The 26,499-nt window shown below is 47.8% G+C and overlaps 1 protein-coding gene across 1 annotated transcript in view; it reads right to left on the bottom strand.

The window, feature by feature from the left end:
* The window catches only part of LOC124021825 (transmembrane protein 65-like), a 69,495-nt gene extending 43,502 nt beyond the window's left edge, over positions 1 to 25,993 (bottom strand). Inside the window, exon 1 of the mRNA XM_046336960.1 lies at positions 25,681 to 25,993. Coding sequence (XP_046192916.1) covers positions 25,681 to 25,798 — 118 coding nt within the window. The 5' untranslated portion in view covers positions 25,799 to 25,993. The remainder of the gene's footprint in view (positions 1 to 25,680) is intronic.
* Between the last annotated feature and the right edge of the window lie 506 nt (positions 25,994 to 26,499).

Here is a 26,499-nt window from a genome sequence, read left to right as displayed (position 1 = left end):
AGCAGGTAGGAGGTACTGACTAACTCCCACCATGTCCCATCATCTCTAGTAAAACAATAATATCAAGGATAACAAAAAAACTCCTTTGTGTCCTTTTGTAAAGTAGATTTTGCTATCTCCAAACAAATTTGGTAAACAAAAGCAACTCAGCAGCAACAATCATGACCTTAGTGAGCTATGCAGTATTTTCAGACTAAATTAAATGATACATTCTGGGTAGTATTGATATTTATGTCTACAACACAACACAGTCATCAGCAGGTAGGAGGTACTGACTAACTCCCACCATGATGATACAACACAGTCACCAGCAGGTAGGAGGTCCTGACTAACTCCCACCATGATGATACAACATAGTCACCAGCAGGTAGGAGGTACTGACTAACTCCCACCATGATGACACAACACAGTCACCAGCAGGTAGGAGGTACTGACTAACTCCCACCATGATGATACAACACAACACAGTCACCAGCAGGTAGGAGGTACTGACTAACTCCCACCATGATGATACAACACAGTCACCAGCAGGTAGGAGGTACTGACTAACTCCCACCATGATGATACAACACAGTCACCAGCAGGTAGGAGGTACTGACTAACTCCCACCATGATGATACAACACAACACAGTCACCAGCAGGTAGGAGGTACTGACTAACTCCCACCATGATGACACAACACAGTCACCAGCAGGTAGGAGGTACTGACTAACTCCCACCATGATGATACAACACAGTCACCAGCAGGTAGGAGGTACTGACTAACTCCCACCATGATGACACAACACAGTCACCAGCAGGTAGGAGGTACTGACTAACTCCCACCATGATGACACAACACAGTCACCAGCAGGTAGGAGGTACTGACTAACTCCCACCATGATGATACAACACAACACAGTCACCAGCAGGTAGGAGGTACTGACTAACTCCCACCATGATGATACAACACAACACAGTCACCAGCAGGTAGGAGGTACTGACTAACTCCCACCATGATGACACAACACAGTCACCAGCAGGTAGGAGGTACTGACTAACTCCCACCATGATGATACAACACAGTCACCAGCAGGTAGGAGGTACTGACTAACTCCCACCATGATGACACAACACAGTCACCAGCAGGTAGGAGGTACTGACTAACTCCCACCATGATGATACAACACAACACAGTCACCAGCAGGTAGGAGGTACTGACTAACTCCCACCATGATGATACAACACAAGGCTCATATCCCTGAAGCTTTGAGGTGATTCGAGAACAGAAAAACACATTGTAATACCCGTTTTACGGCTTAAAGTGGCCATCCGGGATTCAAACAACAACAACACAACGCCACTTTGGTAAACAGATGAGGGATCAGTCTGTAGTGGGTCTACAACGACATAAATATAGGCATCATTAATGTGGTGGGGTCAGGGGTCAGTTACCCCGGTCTACGCTATTGTGGTGCAAATCATGAGGTTGATAACTAAATCAATATGCATAATGTGCTTGATGGGGGAGAGAAGGACTTTGACAGCAGATACAAACCATTAGTGTTTTATTCAGTGCCCACTACGGTGGAGGGTGGAGAACATGGCAGGGTAACGTTTACTGGGAGTCTCCTAGGGCCTGTCCTTATAAATGAGTCTCCTAGGGCCTGTCCTTATAAATGAGTCTCCTAGGGCCTGTCCTTATAAATGAGTCTCCTAGGGCCTGTCCTTATAAATGAGTCTCCTAGGGCCTGTCCTTATAAATGAGTCTCCTAGGGCCTGTCCTTATAAATGAGTCTCCTAGGGCCTGTCCTTATAAATGAGTCTCCAAGGGCCTGTCTTATAAATGAGTCTCCTAGGGCCTGTCCTTATAAATGAGTCTCCTAGGGCCTGTCCTTATAAATGAGTCTCCTAGGGCCTGTCCTTATAAATGAGTCTCCTAGGGCCTGTCCTTATAAATGAGTCTCCTAGGGCCTGTCCTTATAAATGAGTCTCCTAGGGCCTGTCCTTATAAATGAGTCTCCTAGGGCCTGTCCTTATAAATGAGTCACCTAGGGCCTGTCCTTATAAATGAGTCTCCTAGGGCCTGTCCTTATAAATGAGTCTCCTTGGGCCTGTCCTTATAAATGAGTCTCCTAGGGCCTGTCCTTATAAATGAGTCTCCTAGGGCCTGTCCTTATAAATGAGTCTCCTAGGGCCTGTCCTTATAAATGAGTCTCCTAGGGCCTGTCCTTATAAATGAGTCTCCTAGGGCCTGTCCTTATAAATGAGTCTCCTAGGGCCTGTCCTTATAAATGAGTCTCCTAGGGCCTGTCCTTATAAATGAGTATCCTTGGGCCTGTCCTTATATATGAGTCTCCTAGGGCCTGTCCTTATAAATGAGTCTCCTAGGGCCTGTCCTTATAAATGAGTCTCCTAGGGCCTGTCCTTATAAATGAGTCTCCTAGGGCCTGTCCTTATAAATGAGTCTCCTAGGGCCTGTCCTTATAAATGAGTCTCCTAGGGCCTGTCCTTATAAATGAGTCTCCTAGGGCCTGTCCTTATAAATGAGTCTCCTAGGGCCTGTCCTTATAAATGAGTCTCCTAGGGCCTGTCCTTATAAATGAGTCTCCTAGGGCCTGTCCTTACAAATGAGTCTCCTAGGGCCTGTCCTTATAAATGAGTCTCCTAGGGCCTGTCCTTATAAATGAGTCTCCTAGGGCCTGTCCTTATAAATGAGTCTCCTAGGGCCTGTTAATGAGGCTGTGTTCACAACCTACTGGGTCTCCTAGGACAGGTCAATGAGGCTGTGGAACCAGGCAGAATAGCTGGGTCTACTAGGACAGGTCAATGAGGCTGTGGAACCAGGCAGAATAGCTGGGTCTACTAGGACAGGTCAATGAGACTGTGGAACCAGGCAGAATAGCTGGGTCTACTAGGACAGGTCAATGAGGCTGTGGAACCAGGCAGAATAGCTGGGTCTACTAGGACAGGTCAATGAGGCTGTCGAACCAGGCAGAATAGCTGGGTATACTAGGACAGGTCAATGAGGCTGTGGAACCAGGCAGAATAGCTGGGTCTACTAGGACAGGTCAATGAGGCTGTGGAACCAGGCAGAATAGCTGGCTCAACTATGACAGGTCAATGAGACTGTGGAACCAGGCAGAATAGCTGGGTCTACTAGGACAGGTCAATGAGGCTGTGGAACCAGGCAGAATAGCTGGGTATACTAGGACAGGTCAATGAGGCTGTGGAACCAGGCAGAATAGCTGGGTCTACTAGGACAGGTCAATGAGGCTGTGATCACAACCCACTGGGTCTACTAGGACAGGTCAATGAGACTGTGGAACCAGGCAGAATAGCTGGGTCTACTAGGACAGGTCAATGAGGCTGTGATCACAACCCACTGGGTCTACTAGGACAGGTCAATGAGACTGTGGAACAGGCAGAATAGCTGGGTCTACTAGGACAGGTCAATGAGGCTGTGGAACCAGGCAGAATAGCTGGGTCTACTAAGACAGGTCAATGAGACTGTGGAACAGGCAGAATAGCTGGGTCTACTAGGACAGGTCAATGAGGCTGTGGAACCAGGCAGAATAGATCCTCAGCTAAGTATTGATTACGTCACTGTAACACCCCCTCAAAGCTAGGTCATATCCTAAATGATACCCTATTCCCTATGTAGTACACTACCTCCACATAAACAGTGAGTGGTTAGTTGGGACTATAGCCTGGCACCCTATTCCCTATGTAGTACACTACCTCTACTTAAACAGTGAGTGGTTAGTCGGGGCAATAGCCTGGCACCCTATTCCCTATGAAGTACACTACCTCTACTTAAACAGTGAGTGGTTAGTCGGGGCTATAGCCTGGCACCCTATTCCCTATGTAGTACACTACCTCTACTTAAACAGTGAGTGGTTAGTTGGGACTATAGCCTGGCACCCTATTCCCTATGTAGTACACTACCTCTACATAAACAGTGAGTGGATAGTTGGGACTATAGCCTGGCACCCTATTCCCTATGTAGTACACTACCTCTACTTAAACAGTGAGTGGATAGTTGGGACTATAGCCTGAATGATGGCTGCACAACGTTCATCTCATATCAGGGAACTGCTACAACTTGTCTTCAATTAGACATGAAATCCTTTTCACTTCTGTATTGTAATCCCGAAACAATCTGTACCATTTGTTTTCCAAACCTTTTGTTTGCCAAACCTTTGGTTTTTCACATGCAACCGTAATGAATCCATGGCTTCCAATCAACAGTTGGCCAGATGGCGTTTAAAAACGTTCTCATTTGAAATGATCCTGTGATATCTCTACCCCATTCCTCACTCTTCTCCTCTGGCCTTCGTTAGAAATAACAGTTTCACTTCTCAGTAATACCTCAACCGACTTCGGGTGTGTCCCAAATACCACCATATTCCCTATGCAGTGCACTACTTTTGACAAGGGGACAATAGCACTCTGGTTTTTAAAAAAGGTAGTGTACTACATAGGGAATAGGGTGCCAGTGGTGCTATAGCTCCCATCGCAGATCTCAGCTTCAAAGAGGATAAAAACGCCCAGTACTCTCCAATCCAGACAGGCAAGACAGATGGGTATTCTGCCCTAGCTAGCAAATAGAAGCAGTAACTGCTCATTTGGTCAAAAATGAGTTAATGTCATTTTTCCCCCTACATTAAATACATGCTTAATCATGTGGACAAGTTTCCTGCCTCTATTGTATTGTGTTCAGGAGATAATGTGGGTCATGTTAGAAGTTACTGTCTAAAGTTGCTGTGAAACCAAGGTAAATCAGTTCCACGCTATGAGCAGTTAGTGCCTTTTTGATTGGTAGGACAGTATTGTCTGTTTCCTTTAGATTAAAACAACAAATGGCCAACGAGGAATAAGTGCTCTATTTCAATCCGTATTGCGTAAGTTCAGCGACGACGTGATTGGATATTTAAAGACAAAATGTTCCTCCACGTTAGCGAACACTGCATTCACGGTAACCGCTTCACATTTCGGCTCAAATCCGTAAATAACCTTTACATTTCTCTGCCGGGATCTGGAAGCCCTAATTCTTGAATACGCAGCAGAGCAACCTCTTTCAGAGCTCATGTTTACATCAGGCTACACACTGGACAGAAAACGAAAGCCCAAAATGGCCCCCAGAATCCTTATTACCAGTGCCCTGTTTAACAGAATAGAGGGCCATTGTAGATGCAGCCAATGTTACAGAGAAACGAGTTTAGAGAGACTAAAGTTCCTAAAGTTAACCATTCAAGGAAATACGCCTTTTATAATGTCATTATTCCCATGTAGATCCTAGTAGAAGAAACAGCCGTTATGATTTCATGATAAACTTCATTGTCACCTCCTGAACGTCCTGTGAACCAGTCACTGTTTCTGGCAGCAGGAGGCAAAGAACAACAGAAGCCAAAACCACATCAGGAAGATTATATTTATACAAGAGTCAGAAAGGCAAATAGGCAGGTTGGAAATAGTGAAACAGGCAGGCTGGAGATAGTGAAACAGGCAGGTTGGAGATAGTGAAACAGGCAGGTTGGAGATAGTGAAACAGGCAGGCTGGAGATAGTGAAACAGGCAGGTTGGAGATAGTCAAACAGACAGGTTGGAGATAGTGAAACAGGCAGGTTGGAGATAGTGAAACAGGCAGGCTGGAGATAGTGAAACAGGCAGGTTGGAGATAGTCAAACAGACAGGTTGGAGATAGTCAAACAGACAGGTTGGAGATAGTGAAACAGGCAGGTTGGAGATAGTGAAACAGGCAGGTTGGAGATAGTGAAATAGGCATCTCAGAGACACAAACATCACCAACATCACCCTGCCCAGACAAACCTGTTCTCACCCCTATCTCAGAGAGACAACCCTATCTCAGAGACACAACCATCATCATCATCACCCTGCCCAGACCAACCTGTTCTCACCCCTATCTCAGAGACACACCCCTATCTCAGAGACACACCCCTATCTCAGAGACACAACCATCATCATCATCACCCTGCCCAGACCAACCTGTTCTCACCCCTATCTCAGAGACCCACCCCTATCTCAGAGACACACCCCTATCTCAGAGACCCACCCCTATCTCAGAGACCCACCCCTATCCCAGAGACCCACCCCTATCTCAGACACACCCCTATCCCAGAGACCCACCCCTATCTCAGAGACCCACCCCTATCTCAGAGACCCACCCCTATCTCAGAGACACACCCCTATCTCAGAGACACACCCCTATCTCAGAGACACACCCCTATCTCAGAGACACACCCCTATCTCAGAGACACATCCCTATCTCAGAGACCCACCCCTATCTCAGAGACACACCCCTATCTCAGAGACACACCCCTATCTCAGAGACACACCCCTATCTCAGAGACCCACCCCTATCTCAGAGACCCACCCCTATCTCAGAGACCCACCCCTATCTCAGAGACCCACCCCTATCTCAGAGACACACCCCTATCTCAGAGACACACCCCTATCTCAGAGACACACACCTATCTCAGAGACCCACCCCTATCCCAGAGACCCACCCCTATCTCAGAGACCCACCCCTATCTCAGAGACCCACCCCTATCTCAGAGACACACCCCTATCTCAGAGACACACCCCTATCTCAGAGACACACCCCTATCTCAGAGACACATCCCTATCTCAGAGACCCACCCCTATCTCAGAGACACACCCCTATCTCAGAGACACACCCCTATCTCAGAGACCCACCCCTATCTCAGAGACCCACCCCTATCTCAGAGACACACCCCTATCTCAGAGACACACCCCTATCTCAGAGACACACCCCTATCTCAGAGACACACCCCTATCTCAGAGACACACCCCTATCTCAGAGACACATCCCTATCTCAGAGACACACCCCTATCTCAGAGACACACCCCTATCTCAGAGACACACCCCTATCTCAGAGACACACCCCTATCTCAGAGACACACCCCTATCTCAGAGACCCACCCCTATCTCAGAGACCCACCCCTATCTCAGAGACACACCCCTATCTCAGAGACACACCCCTATCTCAGAGACACACACCTATCTCAGAGACACACCCCTATCTCAGAGACACACCCCTATCTCAGAGACACATCCCTATCTCAGAGACACACCCCTATCTCAGAGACACACCCCTATCTCAGAGACACACCCCTATCTCAGAGACACACCCCTATCTCAGAGACACACCCCTATCTCAGAGACCCACCCCTATCTCAGAGACCCACCCCTATCTCAGAGACACACCCCTATCTCAGAGACACACCCCTATCTCAGAGACACACCCCTATCTCAGAGACACACCCCTATCTCAGAGACACACCCCTATCTCAGAGACACACCCCTATCTCAGAGACACACCCCTATCCCAGAGACCCACCCCTATCTCAGAGACACACCCCTATCTCCAGTTCCTGCACTGCTTTCCGCCACATTTCCTCAAATTGCATCATTTAGTTCCCCTCCGTCGCCCCCACGCTCTTTCAGTAGTTAGATAATGAAGCATATTATTTTTTTCATCGTCTTAACGATGGAAGATTGGTTGGTTTCCAATTTAACTATCCAATATTTAAAGATAACCGATGAGAAGAATATGGTCCAACCGATGGGGTATCTAACTGCAGCCTACTATGTTACGTCTTGAAATATGCAGACAGACGGATTCAATTAAGTGAAAAATGATTCCTTAGTCGTTCATTTCCTCAAAATCTAAAGGCAGAACCTAGATTTGAGCCCCCCAGTTAAGGCACCCCCCCAGTTAAGGCATCCCCCCCAGTTAAGGCATCCCCCCAGTTAAGGCATTCCCCCCAGTTAAGGCATCCCCCCCAGTTAAGGCATCCCCCAGTTAAGGCATCCCCCCCCAGTTAAGGCACCTCCGCACCTCTCTGATTCAGAAGGGTTGGGTTAAATGTGGAAGACACATGCTAGTGTGCTAGTGGGCTAGTGTGCTAGTGTGCTAGTGTGCTAGTGTGCTAGTGAGCTAGTGTGCTAGTGAGCTGGTGTGCTAGTGAGCTAGTGTGCTAGTGAGCTAGTGAGCTAGTGAGCAAGTAAGCTGGTGTACTAGTGAGCTAGTGAGCGAGTGTGCTAGTGTGCTAGTGAGCTAGTGTGCTAGTGAGCTAGTGTGCTAGTGAGCTAGTGAGCTAGTGAGCAAGTAAGCTGGTGTACTAGTGAGCTAGTGAGCGAGTGTGCTAGTGTGCTAGTGAGCTAGTGTGCTAGTGAGCTAGTGAGCTAGTGTGCTAGTGTGCTAGTGAGCTAGTGTGCTAGTGTGCTAGTGAGCTAGTGAGCTAGTGTGCTAGTGTGCTAGTGAGCTAGTGTGCTAGTGAGCTAGTGTGCTAGTGTGCTAGTGAGCTAGTGTGCTAGTGAGCTAGTGAGCTAGTGTGCTAGTGTGCTAGTGAGCTAGTGTGTTAGTGAGCTAGTGTGCTAGTGTGTTAGTGAGCTAGTGTGCTAGTGAGCTAGTGTGTTAGTGTGCTAGTGAGCTAGTGTGCTAGTGTGCTAGTGTGTTAGTGTGCTAGTGAGCTAGTGAGCTAGTGTGCTAGTGTGTTAGTGTGCTAGTGAGCTAGTGAGCTAGTGAGCTAGTGTGTTAGTGTGCTAGTGAGCTAGTGAGCTAGTGAGCTAGTGTGCTAGTGAGCTAGTGAGCTAGTGAGCTAGTGTGTTAGTGTGCTAGTGTGCTAGTGTGTTAGTGTGCATATTAGAACTGTCTGTGTCTCAAATGGCACCCTAGTCCCTATTTTGCACAATCGTGGGAGGTCCTCATCAAAACTCTCGCACAATGCCATGTCTTCACCGCTTCAGCCTTTGACCCCTTTCTCTAACCACCAAAGAAGAAGAAGATAAAGGAAGTAAGAAAACACTGGAAGAAGAAGAAGTCTATTTCTACTGAAGAAGTCAACGAATAGTAGGACCTGTTCTGCATAGAGAAATAGACTATTTCCCCCCGACACCAATTAGTGATGCAGGGAACCAAAATAAAACTGACAACAAAGGAAAAAGATCTAAACCAATCTCTGAGATCTTCCCCTGATTACCAGCAGCTAGATAGAATAATGACTCTCAGGTAGAGAGGAGACAGAGATCAGACGCCAATCTCACGCCTGCAGGCAGTACTCCAATTGGAGAAGAGAGAACTAGATAGAACAGGCAGTACTCCAATTGGAGAAGAGAGAACTAGATAGAACAGGCAGTACTCCAATTGGAGAAGAGAGAACTAGATAGAACAGGCAGTACTCCAATTGGAGAAGAGAGAACTAGATAGAACAGGCAGTACTCCAATTGTAGAAGAGAGAACTAGATAGCACAGGCAGTCATTAGAGAGAGAGAGAGAGAGAGAGAGAGAGAGCTCTTGGAGCGTTCACAGTCTGTCTAAATGACACCCCTATCAGATCACAGAAAAATCACACTCTACTTGAACAGAGCTATGCTCAATCATGAGGCATCAAAGCTAAAGGAACTGAATAATATTAAGTAATGCTATAGGTGGAAGGAAAGTAGTGTGGAAATCTGCCCCAAAACCATTAGGCAACAACAAATTCAATCTCTTCTAGACAATTTCCTCGTCAAAAGGTGTAAACGTGGCCTCAGAAAACCTAAACAGTATATTTGACCGATCGGCTTCCCTATCAAACCACTTCCCTATCAAACCACTTCCCTATCAAATCACTTCCCTATCAAATCACTTCCCTATCAAATCACATCCCTATCAAATCACTTCCCTATCAAATCACTTCCCTATCAAATCACTTCCCTATCAAACCACTTCCCTATCAAATCACTTCCCTATCAAATCACTTCCCTATCAAATCACTTCCCTATCAAATCACGTCCCTATCAAATCACTTCCCTATCAAACCACTTCCCTATCAAATCACATCCCTATCAAATCACTTCCCTATCAAATCTAAACATTTCAAGCAGACAACTTCAGAAAATTAACAACAATTAACAAATGGTTTGATGAAGAACGCAAAAAGCGAGTCTACACCTTCACTATGGTGAATCACTAAAACAATACAGAAATATACTACGGAAAAAGAAGTAACAGCAGGTCAGAAATCAGCTCAATGTCATGGAAGAATCCATAGACTCAAACCACTTCTGGGAAAATTGGAAAACTCTAAACAAATAACAAAAAAATAGTTATCTATCCAAAATGGAGATGTATGGATAAACCACTTCTCCAATCTTTTTGTCTCTATAACAAAGAACAAACAGCAAAAACATATACATGATCAAATACACATCTTAGAATCAACTATTAAAGACGACCAGAACCCACTGGATTCTCCAATTACCTTGAATGAACTACAGGACAAAATACAAACCCTCCAACCCAAAAAGGCCTGTGGTGTTGATGGTCTCCTAAACAAATTCCAATTGGTGACACTTAAACTCTTCAACATCATCCTCAGCTCTGGCATCTTCCCCAATATTTGGAACCAGGGACTGATCACCCCAATCCACAAAAGTGGGGACACATTTGACCCCAATAACTATCAGGGGATAAGCGTCAGCAGCATCCCGTACGACAGACCACGTATTCACCCTGCACGCCTTGCAAACAAACCAAAACAAAGGCAAAGTCTTCTCATGCTGTGTTGATTTAAAAAAAAGCTTTAGACTCAATTTGTCAGGAGGGTCTGTTATACAAACGGATGGAAAGTGGTGTTGGGGGTAAAACATACGACATTATAAAATCAATGACCACTAACAACAAGTGTACGGTTAAAATGATTAAAATTGGCAAAAAACTGAGCTGCACTTCCTAACCTCCTGCCAAATGTATGACCATATTAGAGACACATGTCTCCCTCAGATTACACAGACCCACAAAGAATTTGAAAATAAAACCAATTTTGATAAACTCCCATATCTACAGTGTTCCATCACAGCAGCAAGATTTGTGACCTTTTGCCACAAGGGCAACCAGTGAAGAATAAACACCACTGTAAATACAACCTATATTAATGTTTATTTATTTTCCCTTTTGTACTTTAACTATTTGCACATTGTTACACTGTATATAGACATAATATGACATTTGAAATGTCTTTATTCTTTTGGAACTTCTGTGAGTGTAATGTGTAATGTTTACTGTTCATTTTTAATTGTTTATTTCACTTTTGTTTATTATCTATTTCACTTGCTTAATAAAGACCCTTAACTTGAAATTGAGAGAGTGATACTCTCCCTCCTCTGAGGACACTCCCTCCTCTGAGGACACTCCCTCCTCTGAGGACACTCCCTCCTCTCTCTACCTCCACACTACCTCCTCTGAGGACACTCCCTCCTCTCTCTACCTCCACACTACCTCCTCTGAGGACACTCCCTCCTCTCTCTATCTCCACACTTCCTCCTCTGAGGACACTCCCTCCTCTCTCTACCTCCACACTACCTCCTCTGAGGACACTCCCTTCTCTCTCTACCTCCACACTCCCTCCTCTGAGGACACTCCCTCCTCTCTCTCCCTCTCCACACTACCTCCTCTGAGGACACTCCCTCCTCTCTCTATCTCCACACTACCTCCTCTGAGGACACTCCCTCCTCTCTCTACCTCCACACTCCCTCCTCTGAGGACACTCCCTTCTCTCTCTACCTCCACACTACCTCCTCTGAGGACACTCCCTCCTCTGAGGACACTCCCTCGTCTGAGGACACTCCCTCCTCTGAGGACACTCCCTCCTCTGAGGACACTCCCTCCTCTCTCAACCTCCACACTACCTCCTCTGAGGACACTACCTCCTCTCTCTACCTCCACTCCCAAGACCCACTAACTACTGCTGGAGCAAGACTCACTAACCACTGAATACTGCTGGAGCAAGACTCACTAACCACTGCTGGAGCAAGACCCACTAACCACTGACTACTGCTGGAGCAAGACTCACTAACCACTGACCACTGCTGGAGCAAGACTCACTAACCACTGACTACTGCTGGAGCAAGACTCACTAACCACTGATGGAGCAAGACTCACTAACCACTGCTGGAGCAAGACCCACTAACCACTGCTGGAGCAAGACTCACTAACCACTGCTGGAACAAGACCCACTAACCACTGCTGGAGCAAGACTCACTAACCACTGACTACTGCTGGAGCAAGACTCACTAACCACTGCTGGAGCAAGACTCACTAACCACTGCTGGAGCAAGACCCACTAACCACTGCTGGAGCAAGACTCACTAACCACTGCTGGAACAAGACCCACTAACCACTGACCACTGCTGAAGCAAGACTCACTAACCACTGACTACTGCTGGAGCAAGACCCACTAACCACTGCTGGAGCAAGACTCACTAACCACTGCTGGAACAAGACCCACTAACCACTAACCACTGCTGGAGCAAGACCCACTAACCACTGACTACTGCTGGAGCAAGACCCACTAACCACTGACCACTGCTGGAGCAAGACTCACTAACCACTGCTGGAGCAAGACTCACTAACCACTGACCACTGCTGGAGCAAGACCCACTAACCACTGACCACTGCTGGAGCAAGACTCACTAACCACTGCTGGAGCAAGACTCACTAACCACTGCTGGAGCAAGACCCACTAACCACTGACCACTGCTGGAGCAAGACTCACTAACCACTGACTACTGCTGGAGCAAGACTCACTAACCACCGCTGGAGCAAGACTCACTAACCACTGCTGGAGCAAGACTCACTAACCACTGCTGGAGCAAGACCCACTAACCACTGACTACTGCTGGAGCAAGACTCACTAACCACCGCTGGAGCAAGACTCACTAACCACTGCTGGAGCAAGACTCACTAACCACTGCTGGAGCAAGACTCACTAACCACTGACTACTGCTGGAGCAAGACCCACTAACCACTGACCACTGCTGGAGCAAGACCCACTAACCACTAACCACTGCTGGAGCAAGACTCACTAACCACTGACTACTGCTGGAGCAAGACTCACTAACCACTGCTGGAGCAAGACTCACTAATCACTGCTGGAGCAAGACTCACTAACCACTGCTGGAGCAAGACTCACTAACCACTGACCACTGCTGGAGCAAGACTCACTAACTACTGCTGGAGCAAGACTCACTAACCACTGACTACTGCTGGAGCAAGACTCACTAACCACTGCTGGAGCAAGACTCACTAACCACTGCTGGAGCAAGACCCACTAACCACTGCTGGAGCAAGACTCACTAACCACTGCTGGAGCAATACTCACTAACCACTGACTACTGCTGGAGCAAGACCCACTGACCACTGCTGGAGCAAGACCCACTAACCACTGCTGGAGAAAGACTCACTAACCACTGCTGGAGCAAGACTCACTAACCACTGCTGGAGCAAGACTCACTAACCACTGACTACTGCTGGAGCAAGACCCACTGGCCACTGCTGGAGCAAGACTCACTAACCACTGCTGGAGCAAGACTCACTAACCACTGCTGGAGCAAGACTCATTAACCACTGCTGGAGCAAGACTCACTAACCACTGCTGGAGCAAGACTCACTAACCACTGCTGGAGCAAGACCCACTAACCACTGCTGGAGCAAGACCCACTGACCACCGCTGGAGCAAGACTCACTAACCACTGCTGGAGCAAGACTCACAAACCACTGACTACTGCTGGAGCAAGACTCACTAACCACTGTTGGAGCAAGACTCACTAACCTCTGACTACTGCTGGAGCAAGACTCACGAACAACTGCTGGAGCAAGACTCACTAACCACTGACCACTGCTGGAGCAAGACTCACTAACCACTGACTACTGCTGGAGCAAGACTCACTAACCACTGCTGGAGCAAGACTCACTAACCACTGCTGGAGCAAGACTCACTAACCACTGACTACTGCTGGAGCAAGACTCACTAACCACTGCTGGAGCAAGACTCACTAACCACTGCTGGTGCAAGACTCACTAACCACTGCTGGAGCAAGACTCACTAACCACTGCTGGTGCAAGACTCACTAACCACTGCTGGAGCAAGACTCACTAACCACTGCTGGAGCAAGACTCACTAACCACTGACTACTGCTGGAGCAAGACTCACTAACCACTGACTACTGCTGAAGCAAGACTCACTAACCACTGCTGGAGCAAGACCCACTAACCACTGCTGGAGCAAGACCCACTGACCACTGCTGGAGCAAGACCCACTAACCACTGCTGGAGAAAGACTCACTAACCACTGCTGGAGCAAGACTCACTAACCACTGCTGGAGCAAGACTCACTAACCACTGACTACTGCTGGAGCAAGACCCACTAGCCACTGCTGGAGCAAGACTCACTAACCACTGCTGGAGCAAGACCCACTGACTACTGCTGGAGCAAGACTCACTAACCATTGCTGGAGCAAGACTCACTAACCACTGCTGGAGCAAGACTCACTAACCACTGCTGGAGCAAGACCCACTAACCACTGACCACTGCTGGAGCAAGACTCACTAACCACTGCTGGAGCAAGACCCACTAACCACTGACCACTGCTGGAGCAAGACCCACTAACCACTGACCACTGCTGGAGCAAGACCCACTAACCACTGACCACTGCTGGAGCAAGACTCACTAACCACCGCTGGAGCAAGACTCACTAACCACTGCTGGAGCAAGACTCACTAACCACTCCTGGAGCAAGACTCACTAACCACTCCTGGAGCAAGACTCACTAACCGCTGCTGGAGCAAGACTCACTAACCGCTGCTGGAGCAAGACCCACTAACCACTGACTACTGCTGGAGCAAGACCCACTAACCACTGCTGGAGAGGAGAATAGAGGAAAGAGAGAGGATGGAGGGAGAAACATGAAGAGAGAAGGATAGAGTCGGAGGAGAAGAGAGGAAAGAGAGAGGATGGAGGGAGAAACAGGAAGAGAGAAGGATAGAGTCAGAGGAGAAGAGGAAAGAGAGAGGATGGAGGGAGAAGAGAGGAAAGAGAGAGGATGGATGGAGAAACAGGAAGAGAGAAGGATAGAGTCAGAGGAGAAGAGAGGAGAAGAGAGAGAAACAGGAAGAGAGAAGGATAGAGTCGGAGGAGAAGAGAGGAGAAGAGAGAGAAACAGGAAGAGAGAAGGATAGAGTCGGAGGAGAAGAGAGGAAAGAGAGAGGATGGAGGTAGAAACATGAAGAGAGAAGGATAGAGTCAGAGGAGAAGAGAAGAAGAGAGAGGATGGAGGGAGAAACATGAAGAGAGAAGGATAGAGTCAGAGGAGAAGAGGGGAAAGAGAGAGGATGGAGGGAGAAACAGGAAGAGAGAAGGATAGAGTCAGAGGAGAAGAGGAAAGAGAGAGGATGGAGGGAGAAGAGAGGAAAGAGAGAGGATGGATGGAGAAACAGGAAGAGAGAAGGATAGAGTCAGAGGAGAAGAGAGGAGAAGAGAGAGAAACAGGAAGAGAGAAGGATAGAGTCGGAGGAGAAGAGAGGAGAAGAGAGAGAAACAGGAAGAGAGAAGGATAGAGTCGGAGGAGAAGAGAGGAAAAAGAGAGGATGGAGGGAGAAACAGGAAGAGAGAAGGATAGAGTCAGAGGAGAAGAGGGGAAAGAGAGAGGATGGAGGGAGAAACAGGAAGAGAGAAGGATAGAGTCGGAGGAGAAGAGGAAAGAGAGAGGATGGAGGGAGAAACAGGAAGAGAGAAGGATAGAGTCAAAGGAGAAGAGAGGAGAAGAGAGAGAAACAGGAAGAGAGAAGGATAGAGTCAGAGGAGAAGAGAGGAAAGAGAGAGGATGGAGGGAGAAACAGGAAGAGAAGGATAGAGTCAGAGAAGAGAGGAGAAGAGAGAGAAACAGGAAGAGAGAAGGATAGAGTCAGAGGAGAAGAGAGGAAAGAGAGAGGATGGAGGGAGAAACAGGAAGAGAGAAGGATAGAGTCAGAGAAGAAGAGAGGAAAGAGAGGATGGAGTGAGAAACAGGAAGAGAGAATGATAGAGTCAGAGGAGAAGAGAGGAAAGAGAGAGGATGGAGGGAGGGAGAAACAGGAAGAGAGAAGGATAGAGTCAGAGGAGAAGAGAGGAAAGAGAGAGGATGGAGTGAGAAACAGGAAGAGAGAAGGATAGAATCAGAGAAGAAGAGAGGAAAGAGAGAGGATGGAGGGAGAAACAGGAAGAGAGAAGGATAGAATCAGAGAAGAGAGGAAAGAGAGAGGATGGAGGGAGAAACAGGAAGAGAGAAGGATAGAGTCAGAGGAGAAGAGAGGAAAGAGAGAGGATGGAGTGAGAAACAGGAAGAGAGAAGGATAGAGTCAGAGAAGAAGAGAGGAGAAGAGAGAGAAACAGGAAGAGAGAAGGATAGAGTCAGAGAAGAAGAGAGGAGAAGAGAGAGAAACAGGAAGAGATAAGGATAGAGTCAGAGAAGAAGAGAGGAGGAGAGAAACAGGACGAGAAATGAAACAGAGAGGACGGTAATGAGATATTAATGCCAATATGACAACTACTGTTTTCTTCAGGTTGTCTAATAGCTTCAGTACAATGTCTCATCTTTACTCTTCAGCAAGAACAAATATCTCCGTTGAGGGACCTTTTGACATGAGCTCTGAATATTTCCCTCGTCTGTGGTGTTGTGTCACAGAGATGTGTATATTACATTGTTATGCCTGTGTCTCTGGCTCCAGTCCAGACAAGTTGTTATTAGATGAGTCTATCTGGCAGCCCCATCTGGTAACCCTGAGTGTGTAATGGCTGTCCTGGTAACCCTGAGCGTGTAATGGCTGTCCTGGTAACCCCGAGCGTGTAATGGCTGTCCTGGTAACCCCGAGCGTGTAATGGCTGTCCTCAGGTTGTCACCACATAAACGAACATCAACACAACATTTTAATTTGTTTCTAGAGTTGTGTATGACTTTAATGAAACAACATTCAGAGCAGAGATGATTTCTCAAGTTCAATAGTTCCCGATGACTGAATGGCTGGCTGTTATTGGCCCTTACAGAGAAGGGCTTGACCTCCCTGCCCATCAAGATGCCCTCAACAACAGATGCATCACTGCTTTGTTACTCTCTTGGGGCGGCAGGGTAGCCTAGTGGTTAGAGTGGAGGGGCGGCAGGGTAGCCTAGTGGTTAGAGTGGAGGAACGGCAGGGTAGCCTAGTGGTTAGAGCGTTGGACTAGTAACTGGAAGGTTGCAAGTTCAAACCCCCGAGCTGACAAGGTACAAATCTGTCGTTCTGCTCCTGAACAGGCAGTTAACCCACTGTTCCTAGACCGTCATTGAAAATAAGAATTTGTTCTTAACTGACTTAAATAAAGGTCAAATTTAAAATAAAAAAACACACATCAAGTTAACTGGGAAAGAAAAGAGCATAAATACTGTTTATCTCTGCAGGCTTCATAAAGAAACCTTTAAATGATCAACAACCCTTGTCACCTGTGAGACCGAAATGCACAAAGTGTTGCCGTGGCTACTCGGCACTGAGGCGCACAGACCTACAGTCGTAAATCACAACTGACTGACGTGTGTGAGATATACGTCATACAAAGCAGTAGTAGACTACAAGATGACACAACCCTGCTGTGGGGAACGGTACTGTGGGGTCACAGTGGGGAACGGTACTGTGGGGTCACAGTGGGGAACGGTACTGTGGGGTCACAGTGGGTAACGGTACTGTGGGGTCACAGTGGGGAACGGCACTGTGGGGTCACAGTGGGGAACGGTACTGTGGGGTCACAGTGGGGTCACAGTGGGGTCACAGTGGGGAACGGTACAGTGGGGAACGGTACAGTGGGGTCACAGTGGGGAACGGTACTGTGGGGTCACAGTGGGGAACGGTACTGTGGGGTCACAGTGGGGTTACAGTGGGGAACGGTACTGTGGGGTCACAGTGGGGAACGGTACTGTGGGGTCACAGTGGGGTCACAGTGGGGTCACTGTGGGGTCACAGTGGGGAACGGTACTGTGGGGTCACTGTGGGTTACTACTGCAGCTCCTTGAAAGCACTGGTGGCAGAGTGCCTGTGTTCAACCGCAAAGGCCTGTTTAGAGCCGCAGGATCGACGGATAGATAGGCCTGTGTGTGTGTGTGTGTGTGTGTGTGTGTGTGTGTGTGTGTGTGTGTGTGTGTGTGTGTGTGTGTGTGTGTGTGTGTGTGTGTGTGTGTGTGTGTGTGTGTGTGTGTGTGTGTGTGTGTGTGTGTGTGTGTGTGTGTGTGTGTGTGTGTGTGATAGTGTAGATAGGCAAATCAAGGTCGTAAAGGAGAGCCACTTCCCCATCCCCCACAAGGCACCATGGTGATGAGAGGACAGCGTCCTCCTGTGAGGGCCTCCACTACGTGATATGTTGCCCCCTGCCTCTCTCTCTTTCTCCTTCCCTCCCTACCTGTCTGTCTTCCTCTCTGCCTGCCTGTCTTCCTCTCTGCCTGCCTGTCTCCCTGTCTAACTGCCTGTTTGTCTGCATGCCTCTCTGTCTAACTGCCTGTTTGTCTGCATGCCTCTCTGTCTAACTGCCTGTTTGTCTGCATGCCTCTCTGTCTAACTGCCTGTTTGTCTGCATGCCTCTCTGTCTAACTGCCTGTTTGTCTGCATGCCTCTCTGTCTAACTGCCTGTTTGTCTGCATGCCTCTCTGTCTAACTGCCTGTTTGTCTGCATGCCTCTTTGTCTAACTGCCTGTTTGTCTGCATGCCTCTCTGTCTAACTGCCTGTTTGTCTGCATGCCTCTCTGTCTAACTGCCTGTTTGTCTGCATGCCTCTCTGTCTAACTGCCTGTTTGTCTGCATGCCTCTCTGTCTAACTGCCTGTTTGTCTGCATGCCTCTCTGTCTAACTGCCTGTTTGTCTGCCTGTCTCCCTCCCTGCCTGTATGTGTAACACAAGCCCTAGAGACCCAGAGGACTATAGCCTATACCATGAAGGTGACACTGTCACGGTCAACTGACTCCCCTTGAGAATCAAGACTGTAGGAAACAGACTCCCAGGTCTAAAGTAGTGCACTATATATATAGGGAATAGGGTGCCATAGGGCCCAGGTCTAAAGTAGTGCACTATAGATATCGGGAATAGGGTGCCATAGGGCCCAGGTCTAAAGTAGTGCACTATAGATATCGGGAATAGGGTGCCATAGGGCCCAGGTCTAAAGTAGTGCACTATAGATATCGGGAATAGGGTGCCATAGGGCCCAGGTCTAAAGTAGTGCACTATAGATATCGGGAATAGGGTGCCATAGGGCCCAGGTCTAAAGTAGTGCACTATAGATATCGGGAATAGGGTGCCATAGGGCCCAGGTCTAAAGTAGTGCACTATAGATATCGGGAATAGGGTGCCATAGGGCCCAGGTCTAAAGTAGTGCACTATAGATATCGGGAATAGGGCCCAGGTCTAAAGTAGTGCACTATAGATATCGGGAATAGGGCCCAGGTCTAAAGTAGTGCACTATATATAGGGAATAGGGCCCAGGTCTAAAGTAGTGCACTATATATAGGGAATAGGGCCCAGGTCTAAAGTAGTGCACTATATATAGGGAATAGTGCACCATTTGGGAGACAGATGATATCTGCCAGTTGCTGTAGTTTAATCCAGTAGGTCATCGCACAAATAACTACCTCCTCTTTTTCCCTATGTGACCTCTCATTGACCTCTCATTGACCTCTCATTCACCTCTCATTGACCTCTCATTGACCTCTCATTGACCTCTCATTCACCTCTCATTCACCTCTCATTCACCTCTCATTCACCTCTCATTGACCTCTCATTCACCTCTCATTGACCTCTCATTCACCTCTCATTCACCTCTCATTCACCTCTCATTCACCTCTCATTCAAGGCCCATTAAAAACCCAGAGCCTGGGATCTCGTCAACAGGACAGTGTTTAAACACGACCCCTGTTGCTCCTGAGGAATGAAGTGCTGCTCCTGAGGAATGAAGTGCTGTTCCTGAGGAATGAAGTGCTGTTCCTGAGGAATGAAGTGCTGTTCCTGAGGAAAGAAGTGCTGTTCCTGAGGAATGAAGTGCTGTTCCTGAGGAATGAAGTGCTGTTCCTGAGGAATGAAGTGCAATGGGCCAAACCCCGACCTAACTCGGACGACGCTGAGCCAACTGTACGCCGCCTCATGGGTTTCCCAGTCACAGCCGGCTGTGACACCGCCTGGGATCGAACCCGGGTCTGTAGGGACGCCTCAAGCGCTGCGATACTGTTTTACAGCAGGGGAAATGGAAACGTGTCAGTTTTCTACACTACGTTCTCAATACGTCTCCATGCAAAAGAGACAATTGTCCAGGAAATATCCTTCTAATGTTGATGTCTTACATTGTGACAACAATGACATCACGTGAATGACCCACACTAGCCGAGGTAATATTATGAACAGATGTACAGTTTTAAAACTGACAGTCTCTTGACTGTCAGAGGCATTATCAATTCTATCGTTCTTTTAGTAGCTGTTGTCTAAATGACCCATAAGGGAATGTGTCCCCTACACATAATAACCTCAACAGATGACCAGCTTCAGTTATCTCCTTGAAGTAATGCCTAAGGTTTTGCCGGTGTTTAGCTCAGTCTTACTGGTCTCAGGTGACCAGGTTCAAACCAGAGTCTTACTGGTCTCAGGTGACCACAGGTTCAAACCAGAGTCTTATTGGTCTCAGGTGACCAGGTTCAAACCAGAGTCTTACTGGTCTCAGGTGACCCAGGTTCAAACCAGAGTCTTACTGGTCTCAGGTGACCAGGTTCAAACCAGAGTCTTACTGGTCTCAGGTGACCAGGTTCAAACCAGTCTTACTGCACTCAGGTGACCAGGTTTAAACCAGAGTCTTACTGGTCTCAGGTGACCCAGGTTCAAACCAGAGTCTTACTGGTCTCAGGTGACCCAGGTTCAAACCAGAGTCTTACTGGTCTCAGGTGACCCAGGTTCAAACCAGAGTCTTACTGGTCTCAGGTGACCCAGGTTCAAACCAGAGTCTTACTGGTCTCAGGTGACCAGGTTCAAACCAGAGTCTTACTGGTCTCAGGTGACCAGGTTCAAACCAGAGTCTTACTGGTCTCAGGTGACCAGGTTCAAACCAGAGTCTTACTGGTCTCAGGTGACCAGGTTCAAACCAGTCTTACTGGTCTCAGGTGACCAGGTTCAAACCAGAGTCTTACCGGTCTCAGGTGACCCAGGTTCAAACCAGAGTCTTACTGGTCTCAGGTGACCAGGTGACCAGGTTGAACCCAGACAGCCGTATAAACAGAGGAGAGTCTGATGGTGAGAAGGATAGGAGAACATCCCATGTCTAAAGGAATACAAATGTTATAACACTCATAACACCCAGGTGGACAAATGTTTACCGTAACACCCAGGTGGACAAATGTTTACCATAACACCCAGGTGGACAAATGTTTACCATAACACCCAGGTGGACAAATGTTTACCATAACACCCAGGTGGACAAATGTTTACCATAACACCCAGGTGGACAAATGTTTACCATAACACCCAGGTGGACAAATGTTTACCATAACACCCAGGTGGACAAATGTTTACCATAACACCGAGGTGGACAAATGTTTACCATAACACCCAGGTGGACAAATGTTTACCATAACACCGAGGTGGACAAATGTTTACCATAACACCCAGGTGGACAAATGTTTACCATAACACCCAGGTGGACAAATGTTTACCATAACACCCAGGTGGACAAATGTTTACCATAACACCCAGGTGGACAAATGTTTACCATTACACCCAGGTGGACAAATGTTTACCGTAACATCAAACCCAGGTGGACAAATCTCAGTAGGTTATTCAAGAAACAGCAGTCCATTATACACAATGTCCATTATAAAGTATTAAGGCCAGGGTAACAGTCAGAAGCATCCCACTCCTCAGCCCTATGTGACCCAGGAGACATCTGCACCCGATGGATAACAGAGAGAACAGGAGAAGTGTGCTCCCTATGGATAACAGAGAGAACAGGAGAAGTGTGCTCCCTATGGATAACAGAGAGAACAGGAGAAGTGTGCTCCTATGGATAACAGAGAGAGAGAGCAGGAGAAGTGTGCTCCCTATAGATAACAGAGAGAGAGCAGGAGAAGTGTGCTCCCTATAGATAACAGAGAGAACAGGAGAAGTGTGCTCCCTATGGATAACAGAGAGAACAGGAGAAGTGTGTTCCCTATAGATAACAGAGAGAACAGGAGAAGTGTGCTCCCTATAGATAACAGAGAGAGAACAGGAGAAGTGTGCTCCCTATAGATAACAGAGAGAGAACAGGAGAAGTGTGCTCCCTATAGATAACAGAGAGAGAACAGGAGAAGAAGTGTGCTCCCTATAGATAACAGAGAGAGAACAGGAGAAGTGTGCTCCCTATAGATAACAGAGAGAGAACAGGAGAAGTGTGTTCCCTATAGATAACAGAGAGAGAACAGGAGAAGTGTGCTCCCTATAGATAACAGAGAGAGAACAGGAGAAGTGTGCTCCCTATAGATAACAGAGAGAACAGGAGAAGTGTGCTCCCTATAGATAACAGAGAGAACAGGAGAAGTGTGCTCCCTATAGATAACAGAGAGAACAGGAGAAGTGTGCTCCCTATAGATAACAGAGAGAACAGGAGAAGTGTGCTCCCTATAGATAACAGAGAGAGAACAGGAGAAGTGTGCTCCCTATAGATAACAGAGAGAGAACAGGAGAAGTGTGCTCCCTATAGATAACAGAGAGAACAGGAGAAGTGTGCTCCCTATAGATAACAGAGAGAGAGAGCAGGAGAAGTGTGCTCCCTATAGATAACAGAGAGAGAACAGGAGAAGTGTGCTCCCTATAGATAACAGAGAGAGAGCAGGAGAAGTGTGCTCCCTATAGATAACAGAGAGAACAGGAGAAGTGTGCTCCCTATAGATAACAGAGAGAACAGGAGAAGTGTGCTCCCTATGGATAACAGAGAGAGAGAGCAGGAGAAGTGTGCTCCCTATAGATAACAGAGAGAGAGAGCAGGAGAAGTGTGCTCCCTATGGATAACAGAGAGAGAGAGAGCAGGAGAAGTGTGCTCCCTATAGATAACAGAGAGAGAGAGAGCAGGAGAAGTGTGCTCCCTATAGATAACAGAGAGAGAGAACAGGAGAAGTGTGCTCCCTATGGATAACAGAGAGAGAGAACAGGAGAAGTGTGCTCCCTATAGATAACAGAGAGAGAGAGCAGGAGAAGTGTGCTCCCTGTGGATAACAGAGAGAGAGAACAGGAGAAGTGTGCTCCCTATAGATAACAGAGAGAACAGGAGAAGTGTGCTCCCTATAGATAACAGAGAGAACAGGAGAAGTGTGCTCCCTATAGATAACAGAGAGAACAGGAGAAGTATGCTCCCTATAGATAACAGAGAGAGAGAACAGGAGAAGTGTGCTCCCTATAGATAACAGAGAGAGAGAACAGGAGAAGTGTGCTCCCTATGGATAACAGAGAGAGAGAACAGGAGAAGTGTGCTCCCTATAGATAACAGAGAGAGAGAGCAGGAGAAGTGTGCTCCCTGTGGATAACAGAGAGAGAGAACAGGAGAAGTGTGCTCCCTATAGATAACAGAGAGAACAGGAGAAGTGTGCTCCCTATAGATAACAGAGAGAACAGGAGAAGTGTGCTCCCTATAGATAACAGAGAGAACAGGAGAAGTATGCTCCCTATAGATAACAGAGAGAACAGGAGAAGTGTGCTCCCTATGGATAACAGAGAGAACAGGAGAAGTGTGCTCCCTATAGATAACAGAGAGAACAGGAGAAGTGTGCTCCCTATAGATAACAGAGAGAACAGGAGAAGTGTGCTCCCTATAGATAACAGAGAGAACAGGAGAAGTGTGCTCCCTATAGATAACAGAGAGAACAGAAGTGTGCTCCCTATAGATAACAGAGAGAACAGGAGAAGTGTGCTCCCTATAGATAACAGAGAGTACAGGAGAAGTGTGCTCCCTATAGATAACAGAGAACAGGAGAAGTGTGCTCCCTATAGATAACAGAGAGAGCAGGAGAAGTGTGCTCCCTATGGATAACAGAGAGAACAGGAGAAGTGTGCTCCCTATAGATAACAGAGAGAGCAGGAGAAGTGTGCTCCCTATAGATAACAGAGAGAACAGGAGAAGTGTGCTCCCTATAGATAACAGAGAGAACAGGAGAAGTGTGCTCCCTATAGATAACAGAGAGAGAGCAGGAGAAGTGTGCTCCCTATAGATAACAGAGAGAGAGCAGGAGAAGTGTGCTCCCTATAGATAACAGAGAGAACAGGAGAAGTGTGCTCCCTATAGATAACAGAGAGAACAGGAGAAGTGTGCTCCTTATGCTCCCCCCCACCCTCTCTCTCTCTATCCCTCCACCTCTCTCTCTCTCTCTCTCTATCCCCCCACCCTCTCTCTCTCTATCCCTCCACCCTCTCTCTCTCTACCCCCCACCCTCTCTCTCTCTCTATCCCCCCACCCTGTCTCTCTCTCTATCCCCCACCCTCTCTCTCTCTCTACCCCCCCCACCCTCTCTCTCTCTCTCTCTCTCTCTATCCCCCCACCCTGTCTCTCTCTCTATCCCCCCACCCTGTCTCTCTCTCTATCCCCCCACCCTGTCTCTCTCTCTATCCCCCACCCTCTCTCTCTACCCCCCACCCTGTCTCTCTCTCTCTCTATCCCCCCACCCCTCTCTCTCTCTCTCTCTCTCTATCCCCCCACCCTCTCTCTCTCTATCCCCCACCCTCTCTCTCTCTATCCCCCACCCTCTCTCTATCTCTCTCTCTCTATCCCCCACCCTGTCTCTCTCTCTATCCCCCACCCTCTCTCTCTACCCCCCACCCTGTCTCTATCCCCCCACCCCCTCTCTCTATCCCCCCCACCCTCTCTCTCTCTCTATCCCCCCACCATCTCTCTCTCTCTATCCCCCACCCTCTCTCTATCTCTCTCTCTCTATCCCCCCACCCTGTCTCTCTCTCTATCACCCACCCTCTCTCTCTACCCCCCACCCTCTCTCTCTCTATCCCCCCACCCCCTCTCTCTCTCTATCCCCCCACCCTCTCTCTCTCTCTATCCCCCCACCCTCTCTCTCTCTTTATCCCCCCACCCCTCTCTCTCTCTCTCTCTCTCTCTATCTCTCTCTCTCTATCCCCCCACCTCTCTCTCTCTCTATCCCCCCACCCCTCTCTCTCTCTCTCTATCCCCCCACCCTCTCTCTATCTCTATCCCCCCACCCTCTCTCTCTCTCTATCCCCCACCCTGTCTCTCTCTCTATCCCCCACCCTGTCTCTCTCTCTATCCCCCCCACCCTGTCTCTCTCTCTTTCCCCCCACCCTGTCTCTCTCTCTACACCCCCCACCCTGTCTCTCTCTCTCCCTGTCTCTCTCTTTCCTCCCTCTCTCACTCTCTCATCTCGCTCCGTCTCTCTCTTTCTCTCTCTCCATATCTCACATTAACAAATTCACACTAACGTGTGCGCTCGCACACACACACACATTACTATACTGCTTACAACAAGGGCATAAGCATTCTATCCTCACCTACTTTTACAGATACAGAAATCTCACAATTTGAGGGCAGAATGTATTGATGTCAATCAAGAAATAACGTATTGTTTTAATCTTATGAGAGTAAATGTTCTGTAATGGACCTATAGTACAATGTAATAGGTCTAGAAACATGTCTTTTTACACCTACACATTTGAAACAATAGGTATTTTGTCATTCTTTGGTTTCTGGACCAAGCAGTTTAGCCTCGGGTGGACTAACGGTAAAGGACCAGAGTGACACTATAATGAACTCTCCGTGCGACTCGGGGAAGTGACACACATTTTCCAGTAGGCTACTGTTATTATTCTTACCTTGAGCTATTGCTATCGACTCAAACCGGTGCAGTTCTCTAAGCAGGGTTGTGCGTTCGGTGGGGTGAAGACTATAAATAAAATCCTTGGCTCCTTGAGGAGAGTTCAAGGGCTCCATCGGGTCCTTGTGAGGTGTGTGCCCAAGTCGCAGCTCTGCTGGCTGGGTAGCATCGGTACAGGCTGGCGTAGCGGAGCGAGGTTTGACCCGCGGACTCTTCCCAACATGTTCCCCGACCTCAGAATGAGGGCGGGCCGCAGGACTCTCTGCAAACTGGGCAGCATGGTGGAGACAAAAGGGGAGTGGAGGCGTCGACAACCTAGAAGAGAAATACAATTTGAACGCTTACTGAAGCGTAAAGAAAAACACAGTAGGCTACTTACAATACAACATCCTCGACTGTTTCACGTATGAACGCAATGGATTATTTTGACAGCAGTGGGCTACTGTGGAATGGCTAAACCTATTCATAGGCAATAAATAACAAAGTAGAGACACAGACTCAGATCGGGCTGTCAAAGTGCAACTTATGACAACACCGACCTCTCGATCAGCGGATGCTCTGCCGGCCTGTCCTGTCAAAAAAATCAGATCTCTTTCGGGTGTAAAACGCAGCTCCGAACCATAAGTCCTAAGATCACAATGTCATAGATCATGAAAACAATTCGCCAACAAAACACATTCGTGGCAAAAATCGGTGAGTCAAAAAGGAAACATTCCTCCTCATCTTCAAAGCCACAACATCGCCGAGGCTACTTCCCCGTCTGCGGTCGGATGCTTCTCTTCCCCGTGATGTGCGCCCTTCTCTCGAGGCTAAAAAT

This window comes from Oncorhynchus gorbuscha, unplaced genomic scaffold (genome assembly GCF_021184085.1).
Source record: "Oncorhynchus gorbuscha isolate QuinsamMale2020 ecotype Even-year unplaced genomic scaffold, OgorEven_v1.0 Un_scaffold_1229, whole genome shotgun sequence".
Taxonomy (NCBI): Eukaryota; Metazoa; Chordata; class Actinopteri; order Salmoniformes; family Salmonidae; genus Oncorhynchus; species Oncorhynchus gorbuscha.
This window is presented reverse-complemented; position numbering and strand designations above follow the sequence as displayed.